Source organism: Strix uralensis, chromosome Z (genome assembly GCF_047716275.1).
Source record: "Strix uralensis isolate ZFMK-TIS-50842 chromosome Z, bStrUra1, whole genome shotgun sequence".
In the NCBI taxonomy this organism is placed as follows: Eukaryota; Metazoa; Chordata; class Aves; order Strigiformes; family Strigidae; genus Strix; species Strix uralensis.
In genome coordinates, this window is record NC_134012.1 from 84,082,480 (window position 1) to 84,099,500 (window position 17,021).

The window sequence follows — 17,021 nt, forward strand, 5'->3', positions numbered from 1 at the left end:
CAATATATATATCAACCGTCTGGATGCAGGAGTTGAATGCACCACTAGCAAGTTTGCTGTTGACTCTCTTGAGGGACAGGAGGCCTTGCAGAGGGATCTAGATAGACTGGAGAACTGGGCAATGATTAATGGGATTAAAATTTAACAAGTCGAAAGGCTGGATTCTGCACCTAGGTCGGAGTAAGGCCAAGCACAGGATTAAACTGGGAGAGGTGTGGCTGGAGAGCAGCCCTGCAGAAAGGGATCTGGGGGTGCTGGCTGACAACAGGCTCACGGTGAGCCAGCAGCGTGCCCTGGCAGCCAAGAGGGCAAACTGCAGCCTGGGGTGCATCAGACACAGCATGACCAGCCGGTCAAAAGCGGTGATTATCCCGCTGTGTTCAGTGCTGGTGCGGCCTCACCTTGAGTGCTGTGGGCAGTGCTGGGCCCCACAGTTTAAGGAGGATGTGAAGGTCCTTGAATGCATCCAGAGGAGGGCAGCAAAGCTGGTGGGAGGGCTGGAAGGCATGTCCTGTGAGGAGTGGCTGAGGACTTTGGGCTTGTCTAGTTTGGAGAAAAGGAGGCTGAGGGGTGACCTCCTTGCTCTCTACAGCTTCCTGGGGACAGGAAGGGGAGAGGGAGGTGCTGGTCTCTTCTCCCTGGTATCCAGTGACAGGACATTCCCAAGGGTCTTTTCCAACCTGAATGATTCTGTGATTCTGTGACATGTGGGAATGGGTCAAAGCTGCACCAGGGGAGGTTTAGACTGGACTTCAGGAAGCATTCCTTTACTGGGAGGGTGGTCAAAGTCTGGAACAGGCTTCCTAGAGCGGTGGTCAATGCCCCAAGCCTGTCAGTGTTTAAGAGGCATTTGGACAATGCCCTTAACAACATGCTTTACCTTTTGGTCAACCCTGAGTTGATCAGACAGTTGGACTAGATGATTGTTGTAGGTCCCTTCCAACTGAATCTATTTTATGCTACAAACTAAATGAAGTCAAGCTACTATAAGCTCTATATAGGCATACACACTGCCAGAGAGCAGGAATAATTTATTCAATAATACCCTATCTGACTATAAATCTGTGAGGTAAGCTCTCTGAATAATCTCACAATATTCATGTGATACATGGAATATGGTGCTGAAAGACATAGGAGATACCACAGTGGCAAGCAGATACAACCTGCAAAAAGATGAGAGTATACTGAGGCTGAGTAAGAAATGTCACTTGTTCTGTTTGGTTTTGCTTTGGCTGATCCAGATCTTATTTTCTGCTTTTCGTTTTTTTCTGCATTCTTGGACAGTTTATACACCTTCTTTTTTTTTTTTTCCCCCAATATATAAATAGCTGGCAGACAGACAAGTATTGTGGAGTGCTAGCTGGGCAAGGTGCACTTTGGTAAGTTACTGGCAATAGGAAAAGCTCTACTGCAGCCATTTCATTCTCTTGCTAAAAAATATAGGGATTGAAATCCATTCTACTTAAGTACTGGTTGTAACTGGAGAGGATTTTTCCATTAAAAAGAAAAAGATAAATCCAGCCTATATTGTGGAGTAATGCTGAAAAAGACCATGGAGTTATTCCAGATGAATCCTGGAATTCCTCAAGCATCTTGGATGACTAAACATTTAGTCTGACTAAACATATTTGTATACCTACACTTTTCTTCACAGTTCAATGATGTTTATTCTACTGCAAAAACCTCCCAATCCTAAGCAGTGTACTGTTTCTGGAACATCAACGCTACTATGTTTCAGTGGTGGCTAAGAAGATATTCAAAGGACAGAGAAATCCAAAACCTCTTCAAGTCAACAGGAACTCTCTAAGGCCAAGATTTCACCCATAATGTATAAATCATAAATGAGCACTCTGGGATGAAAAACATTCTAAAAATGTAAGCTTACTAATATAAGAAGAGATATTTCAGAATTACCAGACTCTACTTAACAGCTAAATACAAACAGCAGGTATTCCAAATATTGTTTTACAGTATTTTACCATTCATATTTTATAGGCAAAACTTTAAACATCAGAGATTACCAGAGTACAAATTTCAAAGAAAATAGCTTCAATATTTAGTTTTGCAGAGTTTTTTACTATTTCCTGCTTTGTTCTAAAGAGGCCTCAGTCTGAGGTTTCAACACAAGATGGCACTCTGAAGAGACTTCTCGACTGAAGGAAAAATTAGCGATAGGGTGTTTTTTATCACCTTATTGAATATATTCTGTGAATTTTTTGTCCTGTATAATTGTCTCACAGGTCTCTAAATCCATTCACTGATGCTGTTTGACCAATGGCTTTAATATTTGTAAATGAAGAATTTGGGAAGGCATAGACAGTAAGATAGACATTAGCCACACAAATTATACTATGTAAAAGCTGAATATGACCACAGAATTACAGAATGACTGAGGTTGGAAGTGATCTCTGGAGGTCATGTGGTTCAACATCCCTGCTCAAGTAGGTCCTCTCGGAGCCAGTTGCCCAGGACCATGTCCAGACATCATCTAAATGTCTCCGAAGATGTAGACTCCACAACCTCTCTGGGCAACCTGCTCCCATGGTCAGTCTCCCTCAGAAAAGGTGAAAAGGTAGAAAAATGGTTCCTGATGTTCCTATGGAACCTTCTGTGTTTCAGTTTGTGCCCATTGCCTCTTGTCCTGTCACGGGGCACCACTGAAAAGAGTCTATCTCCGTTCTCTTTGCACCCTCCCTTCAGGTATATATAGACATTAATAAGATCCTGTCTGAGCCTTCTCTTTTCCAGGCTGAACAGTCCTAGATCTCTTAGCTTTTCCTCCTATGTGAGATGCTTCAGTCCCCTAATCATCTTAGCGGCCCTTCGCTGGACCCTCTCCAGTAGCTCCATCTCTCTGTTGTATGGGATAGCCCAGAACTGGACACAGTACTCCAGGTGTGGCCTCACCAGTACTGGCTAAAGGGGAAGGATCACCCTCCTCCATATGCTGGCAATTCCATTGTTTAATGCAGTCCAGGATAACATTAACCTTCCTTACTGCCAGAGCACATTGCTGGCTCATGTTCAACTTGGTGTCCACCAAGACCCCCAGGTCCTTTTCTGCCAAGCTGCTTTCCAGCTGGGTGGCCCCCAGAATATATTGGTGCCTGGGGTTGTTCCTCCCTAGGTGCAGGACTCTGCACTTCTCCTTGAACTGCATGAGACTCCTGTCAGCCCATTTACCCTGCCTGTCACAGTCTCTCTGAACGGCATCCCACTGCTCTGGAGTATCACCCCCCTTCTCCCACTTTTGTATCATCTGCAAACTCACTGAGGGTACACTCTGCTCCATCATCCAGATGATTAATGAAGATATTAAACAGGACTGGACCTGGCATTGACCCCTGGTGTACTCCACTAGTTACTGGTCTCCAGCTAGACTTTGTGCCACTGATCATCACCCTCTGGGCCCAGCGATTCAGTGAGTTTTCAGTCTACCTCACTATCTCCTCATCCAGCCCAGGCATCAACAGCTTGTCTATGAGGATCTTATAAAGAAACTGTCAAAGGTCTTACTGAAGTCCAGGTAGACAACATGCACTGCTTTCCCCTCATCCACCAGAGCAGTCACTTTATCATAGTAGTTTATCAAGCTGGTCAACCATGACTTCCCATTGGTGAAGCCATGCCGACTACTCCTGATGATCTTCTTGTCCTTAAATGTGCCTGGAAATGGTATCCAGGCTTAGCTGCTCCATCACCTTCCCCAGGATTGAGGTGAGGGTGACCAGACTATAGTTCTCTGGGTCCTCCTTTCTTGCCTTTCTTGGAGAGAGGAGTGACATTTGCTTTCCTCCAGTCTTTGAATATGGTATACAGATATATTTTTATTATACTTCTTTTAATCAGATCCTTAAATAACCACTTTTGTTAATGACTTATGATCTCATTATATTTAAATGTTTGTAATAAAAGTACATGCTGAATTCCTAAAACAAGATATCTCTCTACTATTGTAGCAGCAAAAATGTTGCATTATTAAAATGCAGCTTAGTCCTTCCTTAGAATATTATTATCACCTCTAGAGTAACAGGAAGAATTTCATATGACATTTAAAAAAACTTAATAGCCTTCTAATATAGAACAAAATAATGCTGAAGTTTCTTTGGTACATTATTATATCTGCTTTGGAAAATACATTTTTTAGTTAGATGAACCAAATCATATGGTTGAAAAGTACCTTTGGAGGTCAGTTAGTGCTTTTATTGTCTCATATAGGAATAAAATTAGCTTTCTCTACAGCTTTATCAAGCTCTGGAACAGGCTGCTCAGAGAGGTTGTGGAGAATCCATGCTTGGAGGTTTTCAAAAGCCAGTGAAAGACAGTGAATGAAACAAGCTCCAGCTTCAGGGGCTTTTCACTGGAGACACATGTCCCATGGGACAATACCTCAGTACTCCAGAATGGGCTTTGTGGAAGTCATTAAAATTTCCTAAGTTTACTTCTAATATAGTCTAATATGGTAGTTTGACAGAAATCAGGAAAATCTATTTAACTGTTTTAACAGCACATATGTCAATGATATATCAACTGTTTGAAAATGTCAGAAAAAAAGCATTCCAAAAGTTGTTTTTGAAACAATTCAAGTCTAGCCATTAAGTACAAACAAATAATAGTCCATGTCTCACTCACCTAAACAACTTCTCTGTTGAGAACAAATTTGAAGACAGTAACACAAGACTAACAATTCCGATGAGCACTCTTATTGTTTTCAGTTGGTTTACCAGGTCTGCCTTCTCCATCTCTCCTCAGCACAAAACCTACGTCTGACCTTGTACTTCCCACTGTTTTTCAAAGCTGAGAGAAGAGCTACTTCAGAAGAGACTGATGACAGAGCTCCTGAGAGTTGTGCAGCACAGATCGCCTTGCAGGAGGATGCACTGTGATTCTTTACATGAGATAAGGGAGCTGTTTGCATGGAAAGGCTGCAGTCCCAACCCTCACTAATGATTTCAAAGCTGTTTCTTAATCCTTCTATGAAGAGTGAAATATGTAGGGTTCAGATCACTGTTAGGAATAACCACATGAAACAGTATGGTCTATGTTATACAAATGGTTAAATAATACTTTTTTTTCCTTAGGATCCACATATTCATTGAATTTTCCCTGTGTTTTGCAGTAAGACTGCAAATCATGCCATGCAGTGATTCCAGGGAATTCACAGTTTTCAGTGTCATTCTATATAAATGTGTATCTCTAAACATCCAATTTAGCTTTCATAACTTTGAATGTAAATAATCATTCGATCTCACTGTGCTCTTGAAATAAATACTAAAGAAACATGCTATGATGAGAAATTACATTAATTCTCATTTCATATGGGAAAGGTGTGAATACCTACAGGAAAGCATTGCCCACTTTACTGTATTTTTTAAAAAGGGGATGGAATGAAGCAATGGACCGTGACGTTCATAAAAGAGTGTTACAGCTTCATGATGCGCTATAGTACTTTTCTAAGACTCTTTCTTCCATTCCAGAGAACCTCTGTTCTTCCCCTTCACAGTAATACAGCTGCAGTTCCTTGTGAGAGCATTAGGTTTGTGAGTGTTCTGAAGTTACCCCACCTACATAATGTGTTTTTATCTACACATGCACTTGTGGAATACACAAAGGAACTGTATCTGTAATTCTGATCTTCTGTATTTCAGGGAACTTCCCTTTGGAATATCACTTTGGCTAGTTCAGGTCAGCTGTCCTGGCCATGCTCCCTCCCAGCTTCTTGTGCACCTGCTTGCTGGCAGAGCATGGGAAACTGAAAAATCCTTAACTTAGGATAAGCACTACTAAGCAACAACTAAAACATCAGTGTGTTATCAACATTATTCTCATACTAAATCCAAACCACAGCACTGTACCAGCTACTAGGAAGAAAATTAACTCTGTCCCAGCTGAAACCAGGACAGTAGCCTCTTTATTTATCCTCAATAAGTGACTAAGATAGTCTTAACAACCTCCGAAGATTCCTGTGTACAATAGGATCCCCAGACCAGCAGGAAACATTTGCATCATTAGATCAGCACCACAAGCTCTGGAGCAAGACAGGTGTCCACTGTAAAAGCATAAAGCCAAACATATGCAATTGTGTTATGCAGCTGTTCTGCAACAGACATCTTCCATACAATGGTATGTATGCCATGTGAATGTAGTGTCGAAATTAAACTATAGAGAAAGACTCATTGTCATCAAGTTGATCTTATGAGAAAGGTGCTGAGATTTTAAGAAAGAAAAGTAAATTGCAATAGATATTAAAACCAGAACACCACAGGAGAAGTTATCTAGGAAAATAAACACAGTACTGAGAAGAAAGCTTGTGCTGAGAGACTGATTTAAAGATACTCTATAATGAAAATAAAAACATAGACTGTACAGCAAATCTGCAGAAAGGAAAAACTTTATCTCTCAGTTTCACTTGCTACTTTCAGCTGTCCTGAGGATGAGACATCTGAATTATACAAGTCATTAATAACCAGCACAAAACTTTACACCCAGATATAAGAGTTTACAGTATTAAAACAATGTAATTATTGTGTGATGGCAATTGTTGAATTTTTTAAACTGCATTTCAAGACAATTAATTAACTACACTATAGTTCAGGAAAGGTGTCAGGCTGACATACTGAAGGATTACAGAACCAAATTCCTTACTGGCTTCTTTGCAATTGCATGAAACTCCATTAAATACTAGAAAATCAAGCCTAAATACATTTTAAAATAACTTGTCAAGCAACAACTTCGCTATGCTTTTATAAATCCATATGCCTTCTTCATTGTTGGAAAAAAGGTCCGAAAGGTAGAAGAAACTCATTATTAAGGATACACACACCCAGACATGACCCTGTGTGCAGCTGTGTGAACTATTCTTTACTGGAAGAGACTGGTGAACCATCCAGAGCTATTTATGTCTGGGTGTCTGTGGCATCTCCTGTGATACGACCAACTACAGCTAGAGCCTATCTAAGTAATGCCTTTGCGATATGGACATCTGTAGAAAATGGAATCTAGACACAGAATCTAAAAATATAAGCAGAACATAGCAAGGTTCTGATCATTATGAAACCTGGTGAAGTTACTGTGGTATCAAAAGTATAAAAGTTCTTTATGAAGGCCAGGGATACTACATATGGGAACCATTAAGTGACATAAGGCTACATTGCATGTAGCCTTGACTTAAATGAAAGCCCCCTGCATTCTGCTTAAAAAAGTACTGTATTTCTCAGATCTGCTGTTGCAGCAGTATTAAACATAAAGTGCTCTTTCAGTTGGGTCATTCTTTATACACATTACATATATGTATGTAGGTATGTATGTATGTGTATGTGTGTGTGCAGCTGAAGCACGTAAATGAACCATACAATTGACTACTTTAAGCTGCCTCTGCCAGAGCTCTCAGTAGAGTGAAGCATAAATTTCCTTAAGATCCTCTGGCAAGCTCATGTTCAATTCAAACTGAGATCCCTTCTCACCTTCTACAGAACTGCAAACTCATTAATGGCTCTGTATTGCTTATTGAGTCATTCAAGCATACATAGAGCATGCTAGATTTTTTCCCACTATCTCCTCCCTGAGTTACATAATGATACCCTTTCATTTTTGCAAAGCTTGCTAGGTTATGCTGCTTGCAAAGGCACTGATGAATATATGTTTAGTGGGAAGCATGTTTGCACTTTCCTGTGTTTTGAAGCACTGACAAACTCTCAAACAGACAGCTAAAATGACCTCTCTTAAAGCTGAAGACAGAGGAAAGTAAATCTGAGGGATTTTAATCTCTAATGTGGAAAATCAAGAAGAATTTAGATTTTTTTTTTTATTTAGAGCAGATGACCTTTCATTCTGTTTTCTTTTAATGGTTCATCATGTGAACAGGAATAAATCCTACTGTTTGCTTTGTCTTATGGACCATAAATAAACCCCAATAATTTAAATAATTTATTATCCCAACTTTACTCACTATTCAAACATTACTCACTTTGTCTTATCTCATCCTGTCACAGGTAATATGCACAGCAGTGCATTCAAAGATGAACAAGGAACTGATGCCTTTTCTACAGGGTTTGGCTGCTGATAGATCTGGCAGAAAACAGTTCTTAAAAGGTAGATATGAGCTTGAAGAGGCAAAAGAAACACCTGATAGGATTTTCAAAACTACAGAAGTTTAACCATGACTTAAAAAAACCAGTGTTAACTGAATATGTAGATGCTTTTGCAAATCCTATTAGCAGCCTATTTGCATAGCCTGCCTGCAGTCAGAATGCCTGACCGTGGTGCCACTGAGTGTCACGAGGGATGATGCTGAGGTGACTTCTGCTACCATGTAAGCAATAACCTTCCTGAATTTAGTTACATGGAACTATCACAGATGTTGTCTGATTCAGTTTATGCGTAGTTGCTTGCCACACTGTGGAGAAATTTGCCGATGTCAGGCCATTCACACACGTATTAAACAGTTTTCCATGGCTTTAATATTTTAAGGTTACTCAGGTTTCCATATGATTCAGGACAGGTGAAACAAGAATTCTAAACTGCAAGATCAGTACTAAAGGTAAGAATTTTATTCTTCTAATATGCTCTTTCACAAAGCTGCACTGATCCAGTAGCTCCGGGCAGAGTGTGTCTCTCATGACCAATCTCACTCTTTTTCACTGTATGCATTCACCAACAGCGTGAGAGTGTACAATGTTCAGCATGAAAAATTCCTGGTTCCCAGTTATACAGGAATGAAAGGAAGGAAAAGCTGCTTAACTGGCCAGACTCTGGGCATACCAAACTACATCAGTGTCCCTGGAGTAGGTCACTGCTAGATCTGACACTTCACAGAGCATCTCCTCCTACTGCCTTTTTTATCACATTATGGATGATGGCTCATTCCAGCAGCCCATGAGCAAAATAGGGTCAGAACTTCACAGCCTTGTGGCATTAACATCAGTGTATCTGAACACCCTGGTTATGGCTTGATAAGAGCTCAAGGACTGAGGTGACCATAAGCTTTTAAAAGAATGCCAGAGAATTGGGAAAGCACTCTAATACACTTCCTCTGTCTTATCCGGTTGTGACTACTGTAGCACAATGGTGTTGGGTAAAATGCATTCCCTCTTTATGTTTCTATGATATTATACAAGCCTGATTTCCATCTCCCTTGCTTGCAATACATTTTTTCCAAATTTACAGCAAAATCTAGTTAATATACATTACCTTTTTGCATGTTAAAAGGATATTAGGGTGAAATGCGTCTGAAATAATTCAATAGTTTTACAACAGGTTTGTATGGTCCATTGCTATTTAAAGCACTATAAAATGCAGTTTATCCCAGCAAGCATAGCACTTACCCTCAGCATAGGGCCATTCTGGAACACATGGGGTTCATCACAAACTACACAGTATTCATTCAATACCGGTATCCGCTGCTCAGCAAATTCAATAGTCTGAGAACAATGAAAATGAGAATAACAACATCTGCTTAAAAATAATTAACAGTCAGCTCATGCTCCACAGTGTTTCATAAATGGGTAAGATATGACATCCTACCTGCACAAGAAAGCCACGGTCTCGTACTGGAATGCATTTTGCACCATAATTCTGCTGCAAGGAAAAAGTTGAGGCAACTTCAGTGTTGGTAGACTAATTACAAGGAAATGGTAAAACATTTGTATTTTTTGTGTGCAAATATGTTAATTAAACAACACTTGCATCTAAAAAGATCCCTCATTTGCATAAATCAGCCATTACAAATAATCAATCCTTTTACTGTTTGCTGACTGTGGGGTAGATTTTTAGCATTCATTTTTAGTTCTTAAATCTGATGAGGTTTTGTATCTCAGCAACCCAAAACCTTTAATCTCAAATGGAAACATGAGTACCTTCACTCCATTCTAATAAACTGGCATTTGGTAACTTCCATGAAATTTTAACTGTGCATTGTCTACCCAAATATGGGTTATCTGCTTAGGTTTAAAAGATTAATGGAACTCTCAGAATGGCTGAAAATCTTTCTATTTACTAAGACCTCACTTCTGTAAGCACCATGCTAACAGATCCACTCAAATTCTTTCTGCTTTTTTCTCTCAACACACAGCAACATAAATTAGAAGGCACTTCTGTTACAGGAGTCAGTAAAGTACAAATTGACCCTAGGCTGCCATCTATCTCGGTCAAACCTTATTTTGAAGAAGAGTCATATCAGCTCTATTTACAGCTTTTATTTTCTTGTTTATAGGCTTACTTCCTTTCATTTCTCTAACTGCTTAACTGGGAAACTTTTCCCTTTATTCTCCTGGGAAACAATCCTAACTGTATTTCTGTATGAGATTGAAATAGTTTATCTGAGAACTGAAGTTAGGGTCCTGATTCATCACTTCCATCTTCCACTGACTTCAAATTGCAGGTTAGGAACGCAGGCTACCCATATATCTGATGCCTGCATGTAAAATGTGAAATGGGACTGTTGATGCCCTTCCACTAACATCAGTCAGACTGCACCTGACCATGTATGTGATGATTTTGCCTCAAAGTAAATGCATTCTAGCAATAAATTACTGGTAGTTTTTATAGACTGCCAAGCAGGGCTTGCACTTCTTCCCTATCAGCCAATAACATCAGTAATGAAATCACTTAGTTGTTTCTTCATTATGTTATCAAAATCAGTGGGACTTTTTTCATGAGAGAAAAGTCTTGCTATGTTAAGACATCCTCTGCTGGTTCAGAAAAAAATGCATCTCTAAACTGTGACTAGTGAAAAGCCTGTTGACTCACCTTAAATTAATATTGCTGTGCACATTAAAGGAACCAACCACACAGCATGTATATAAATGATTTTATGATAGTATATCACTGCTTTTAGATCTGATTAGTATAGCTCACAGCTTATTGAATTAATTTACCATGAGACATAACACACTCAGTGTAATTTCATTATTCAGAATGCACTATTTTGAATATATGTGTTGCATTTCAAGCAAGAATCAGCTTTTTCTCGCTAAGAACATCAAGGTACCAGCAGGCTAAGGGAGTGGAGAGGACTGTCTTCTCCCCAGATCTAACACAGAAAACAGATGGGTGCCTTGAAAGAGCACAAACACTGAAAGAGTGTTTTAGAGCAAAAACTTTTTCCTCTAAAGTATAAAAGCCATTTTTTAACACGCAGAAGAATTACTTTTGAGCACTCTTTCTTAAATTTAAGAATATGTTGTACGCTTTGTTTTCCCAATCAATCATGTCTCTGGGGAAAGAAGGGGGCCCAGTGTGGACCTAATTCCTTCTCTGACCTCTGGCAGGCACCAGCATGTTTGAAGGTTAAGCCTTCCACAAAGCACAAATGCGCAAGAGGTGAGCTGAATCATTACTGCAGTCCTTCCACTATGATGATGATCACATATGCAAAGACCAGAAGGAGAGGTGACTTGGCACCTGAACAAGCCACTGGACAGTTGCTTCCCCCAGAAAGCAAATAGTGAAATGAGAAAAGACCTGTGTGGCCAAGGCAATTTTGCAGCACAGAAGTGCACACTCTTCTTTCTTACTGTAGCAAGAAAGGAGACAAGGAAGGAAGTGGATGACTGAACTTTTCCCATGGCCAGCTGTATTCAACATGACATGTAAAACCTCTGTCTTGAGATAAGCAAATTCTGGTTTTACAACTTAAACATTTGTGCATGCACAGTTGTGTAAATCCTCCTTAAAAAGCTGACTCCATGGCTTCTGTCTTCCAATATATTAAATATATCCAATATGTTCACTAACATGTCCTAAGTATTAATGCTTTTGCATAACAAGCATAACAGCATATTTGGAAAAAAATAGGAGGAAAATGAGCAAAATAAAAAAATTACTACGCACAGCAGCTTGTGAAGGTGATGATGAAGATGGTGTTAAAATACCAATAAGCCCTGAGGTAAGAGAGAGCCTCCTGCTCTCTGCTATGGTGGACTCCTTGAAAGGATCCATTTTGGAAGATTTAGGGGCATTGGAGTAAGTCTTGCTAAGTAACTTGTGATTCTTCAATCCATCCAATTCTTCCATTCTAAGATTACTGGAGTAGGACCTGCTTAAAAGTTTGTGGGGCTTCAAGGTGCTGTTGTGCTCACATCGAGGGTCCCCAGAACACGACCTACTTAACAGCTTATGGGGCTTTAGAGTGATGCACTCCTCCTGCTTGACGGCTGCAGAGCAAGAACGGTTCAATAGTTTGTGCGATTTAATAGCCATTGTCTGTTCAGCCCTAGGGTCACTCGACAACGAGCGGCCAAAGGTTCTGTGAGATTTTGTGGCACACATATCCTCCGCCTTCACTGTGCTAGAGCAAGTCCTTCGCAGGAGTTTGTGAGTTTTGGAGATGCCATCCTGTTCTGACTTAAGTTTTGATTTATTTTTACCACAGCCAGGTGGAGGATAACTTGGCGACCTTAAAAATAAAGAAGGAGAAGACAAAGTTGAAGAATAATCAAAATCTTGTGCAAATCAAGCAAAACCACACATATCTAAAAATTTTTAAGTGTCACCTGTCTTTACATATTTCACTAGTGATAAATGCAGTCCAACATTAAAAAAATGAGCAATTGTATGTAGGGACTAATTTTCCAATACCAAATAGACATCTTACTCCTATTTACACACAAGCTCATCGATCAAAAACATGACCAACAACTCAAATAGAAGATAGAGCTATATCCTTACAGCTCTTTGTAAAGGCCTCTATGTCTCTAAACAAACCATTTATTCAGGAAATTATCTTTGAAATGAAAAAAACATATATCACATGAGATTTTAATATGTTCGCCCTACCAAAATCTATCTTTCCTATGTAATCATCATGGTGTGATCCCATTAAAGTTACTGTCTTCTGGCCACAGCATAACAAATTTTATGTCCAGGTCCAATGGAAGATATAATGAGCAGTGAAACTTGCAGGCAGTAAGACCAATTTAATTCAGCTGAAATTAACATTATTTTTAAAAACCTCACAACCTGGGTGCTTTATGAAGACAATTTGATGCCCTTCTTTCGTGTCTTAGACAAATTCTAGCTCTGTAACACTAGAAATGAGAATGTGAGGGACCTAAATTATGAATGCATAAAGTAAAGAACAAAGGGTTTTTATGAAACAACATCACATGAACTGTCACATTTCTATAAGGTTCACATTTGCCTGTCCTTGCAAAGCAAGAACATGTAACAGGTATGCTGAATCATTTTTCTATGCTTTATAAGCAACCCCAATCTTTGGAGTATTTTTTAGGCTTGGATCAAATAAAAAAGAAGTGAAACCCCAAGGAGAGAGGCTGGCAGGTTTCCCCACCCTGTTAGCAAGTGGTGACAGTAGAAGATGCACCTGGAGGTTGCTGACTCACTGTTGCAGTTGGCTCACTACCACCCTCCTGCAGAGAGGAGGTAGGAACGGCGCTCTATGGAGAAAGGGGGTCCCTGCATTTGGGCTGAGCCATCTTTGGACAGGCACTGCAGCAGCAGCCAAATGAAGAGGAGAAAAACTGGGCTGGCTTTTGTATGCCCTTTCTGAATAAAACAGAACCCCAAGTTACAGCCTGTGCTAGGCAATGGTGTGTTGCATGGTAAGGAATGGGTAAGCTTTCTACTTAAAATGCCACCTTCCTCTTCTTCCTTTGAAAAGACAAATAATCTTTTGTCATCTTTGACATTCCTCCCTTCTTCATTGTGTGTGATCACTGTACCCGCTCTTTTTTATACACAGAATTTAGAATAGCAAAATTTATCAAAAAGAAGGAATGTTCAAAGAACCATTCAACTCAAATTCACGGAAGGGGTGACCTGTCAACCCTTCGTAAGCATGAAAACATGCTAGAGTAGTCACATTCCTGAAAGAGGTAAAATCAGAACCTGATTTTACATGACCTTATGAGTATGAGTAACTGGCAGAAGTCATAATGAATTCAAATGAACTATTAACAAACTACTTCTTATGTTTCTAATGCCTTTGTTCTTTGAAATTCTGTGCATGCATTTCAGAAGTGGTGAATAATAAACTACTCAAACTGGAGAGGGGTGGGTGCTCAGCAGCTCTAAAAATCAGTCTTTCATTAATGATCATTCTAGTTTTAAAAAATAAAAAATACAGCTGTGGAAAGAACAGCTAGACAATCACATTATTTAAAATATATATTATATATATGTTATATACCTCTTTATTTATATTCTTGCTATTCAAGTAACAGTCAAATGTTACCAAGCTATAAAGATACAGATACAATTTTAATATAAAATTATTTCCAATTCTAGATGAAACATGGCTATTTCAGAGAGCAGGGCACTGAAATGCTCTGCCTTCAAATAGTCGTAGAAGCTGCAGTGATACCTAGTTCACTTTTGATGTCATGCAAGGAAGAACTGGAAACCCATGAGGTAAGATATAAATAGAGCAATTCTCTATGGAGAAAAGTCAACATTTCACCTTGTGAAGTCCGCTATGGATTTTGAACAGGATATGGTGTTAACAGCTTATTTTCCTTGCTATTACCTGCGCAATGTAGAAAAGATGTGCAGAGGGGATTTCACCTTTTTGTCAGACACCTTCCTATTGTGCGTACAATTAGATTTCTCTTTGCTGTTCTTCCATTGTTGTGTAACAAATGTCTGCATGATTCTGCAAATCAAGAAAGAAAAACAGATTTTCTTATACTAGCCAAAAGATACTCACTTTAATAATCTCTGTTCACCATATAGGTGACATGATCCAATGTCCTCACTCTACAGGCTGAGTTTTTCTGTCATGTATGTGGACTGATGATTGGGTGACTCAGTTCCTCAAAAAATTCTTTTTTTCCCCACGTAAGACTGATTTACACAGAACTCTTATGGAGAATACTGTCTGTGTAAACAAGCACTGCAAGACTTATGCTAGTATGCCTCTCATGGAGATCTAGAGACAAACTGATTCAAAGGCATCCCATCCAACAATAGGCATCTGTCTCTCCAGTGACTACAGAGATAGGCTACAGCATCCATACTGCTCAGGTAGGAGCATATTCTCCTAAGGCACAAACATGGAGGTAGGGGTGTCAAATATTACACTACCCAAAGAGGGTTTACAGAAAGGACAGAGCCAGACACTTCCCAGAGATGGATAGTAAAACACAGTAGTCAAGTTGTGGCAAGGAAAGCTAAAAACCATAAAGGCTATAAAAAGAAGACATCCACAGGAAGAGTGGTTAAATAAAACAGGTTGCCCACAAAGGCTGGAGTTTCACAGCTTGGCTGTCTGAGACTCTGAGTGAACTAATCTAACTGAAGTTAGTGTTACTTGGAGCAGGAGGTTGCACTAGGTGACTTCCAGTAGTTCCTTCCTAATCTAGCAGTGTGGGTCTTTGAGTGATAAAGTTAAAGTAGAAGCTGGTATGGACTTTATTGAAAATTTACTGAATTTTCTAAGATGAATATCCTGTTGCCACAGACATGAGGGGCCAGGGGGTTCATGGGTATTCTGACTTCTGCTCAACTGTGAATTATGCAGCTATGACCTTGAAAACACTTTACGGACAGCTTTAGTAATTACCCAGTGCACAAATCAGAGATAGTGTAAGAACTGAAACGTTTTAAGAGACTGTTCATGTCTGGGGAGTGTTTCTTTTTTTTTCTTCAAAGTCATCTACCACAGAGATTTTAGTAACATTGCTTCATTTGTAAGATTGCAAAAATGCTGCACTGAATTCCTTTAAACACCAAATAGCAAAATATTTTTATTTTCTTAAGAGATTCTTAATGTTGTAATGGTCAGGTATTAAAGTCTGTATTCTTGTCATTGTATTACAAATACACAAGCATATGTGAAAAGATGACACAGCAAAAGTGTATTAAATTGAATTGTACCATGAATACATGAAACTGCTATTTTTTTTGATTATTCTTCCCCCTTTTCCTCAAAACACGATGGCCTAATTACTGTGGTACATCCTGGAGGCCACCATGAAAGTATAGGCCCCTTAGGGCATGCATGATGCTCAAAAAGATTCCTAATTCAGAGGCTTCACCATCTAAGCAAAAACATGAGATTGAACACTCCTAGTTACATTCTTTTGAACTTTTGCCGCTTACTTCCTAAATGACAGAAAGTGACAGAAAACCCTGGCAGGGAGCACAAACCAGGTTCTCAACAATTGTCAAAACTGAACTTAAAGAGGTAAATTCCATTATTTTTTATTTAAAGAAAACCAAGTTCAAAACACTTCGATCCAACCAACCTGACAACCTGTGAATTTTATCCTACCTGACGTGGCCTGGGAACTAAAAAGTGTGTAATATTTGCCTAAAAACAGGGGTTTACACTTTTCTAGACTTACTTTTTCAGCTGATGTCCCAGCCCAAATCTTTCCTTAGTAGAGATCTGAAATACATCCACAGTTGGCACTATAGAAAAAGGAGATATTGTTGATATATGAACTTACAGCAATAATCAAGAACTCATATAAACCATATAAATCATATTTAAGGGCCCTGTTCTATCTGGACCTTTACTATAGACAGTGCCATTGAAACAATGATGAAAGCGGACATGACAGCTAAGTCTACTAAGAAATTAATGGTCCTTTTTGGAATATCAGCCAATATAATCTGTAATTTTACAAATTAGTATTCTAGAAATTGAATTCTCCCGAATGTATCTTTTCCCACTAATCTGAATTACAAAAAAGTGTCTTTGCTTTTTATATTATACAAGTACTAGAGAGCAGCATCAGATTAGATGTATCTGGACTAGTAATTCATTTTGCATAATCTCTTAAATTTTTTTCCAAGTAAGTAGTCTTTACACACTACAGCTCCTGTGACTATGAAGAAAACTCAGAGTGTAATAAAGTGGACTAATTAGTATCTGGGTTTTCCTTCTGAGGGTGTTTTAGTACTAGATCCCCTGATATATGAATTCCAGTGGCCAAGGATTACCCTGAATTTTCCTCAAGACTGTCCTAACATTGGTATATCCATATTCATCTGTCAGAAAATTGAAAGTGTATAGGGTGAGGGCTGGAAATTAGCTCCTGGCATTACTAAAATCCTTTAAT

At 39.2% G+C, this 17,021-nt stretch overlaps 1 protein-coding gene across 1 annotated transcript in view; it reads right to left on the reverse strand.

The window, feature by feature from the left end:
* PARP8 (poly(ADP-ribose) polymerase family member 8) overlaps positions 1 to 17,021 on the reverse strand; it is a 126,626-nt gene that overhangs the window by 31,307 nt on the left and 78,298 nt on the right. Inside the window, exons 10-14 of the mRNA XM_074855815.1 lie at positions 16,302 to 16,368; positions 14,483 to 14,608; positions 11,830 to 12,394; positions 9,523 to 9,576; positions 9,324 to 9,419 (exon numbers count right to left, since the gene is read on the reverse strand). Coding sequence (XP_074711916.1) covers positions 9,324 to 9,419; positions 9,523 to 9,576; positions 11,830 to 12,394; positions 14,483 to 14,608; positions 16,302 to 16,368 — 908 coding nt within the window. The remainder of the gene's footprint in view (positions 1 to 9,323; positions 9,420 to 9,522; positions 9,577 to 11,829; positions 12,395 to 14,482; positions 14,609 to 16,301; positions 16,369 to 17,021) is intronic.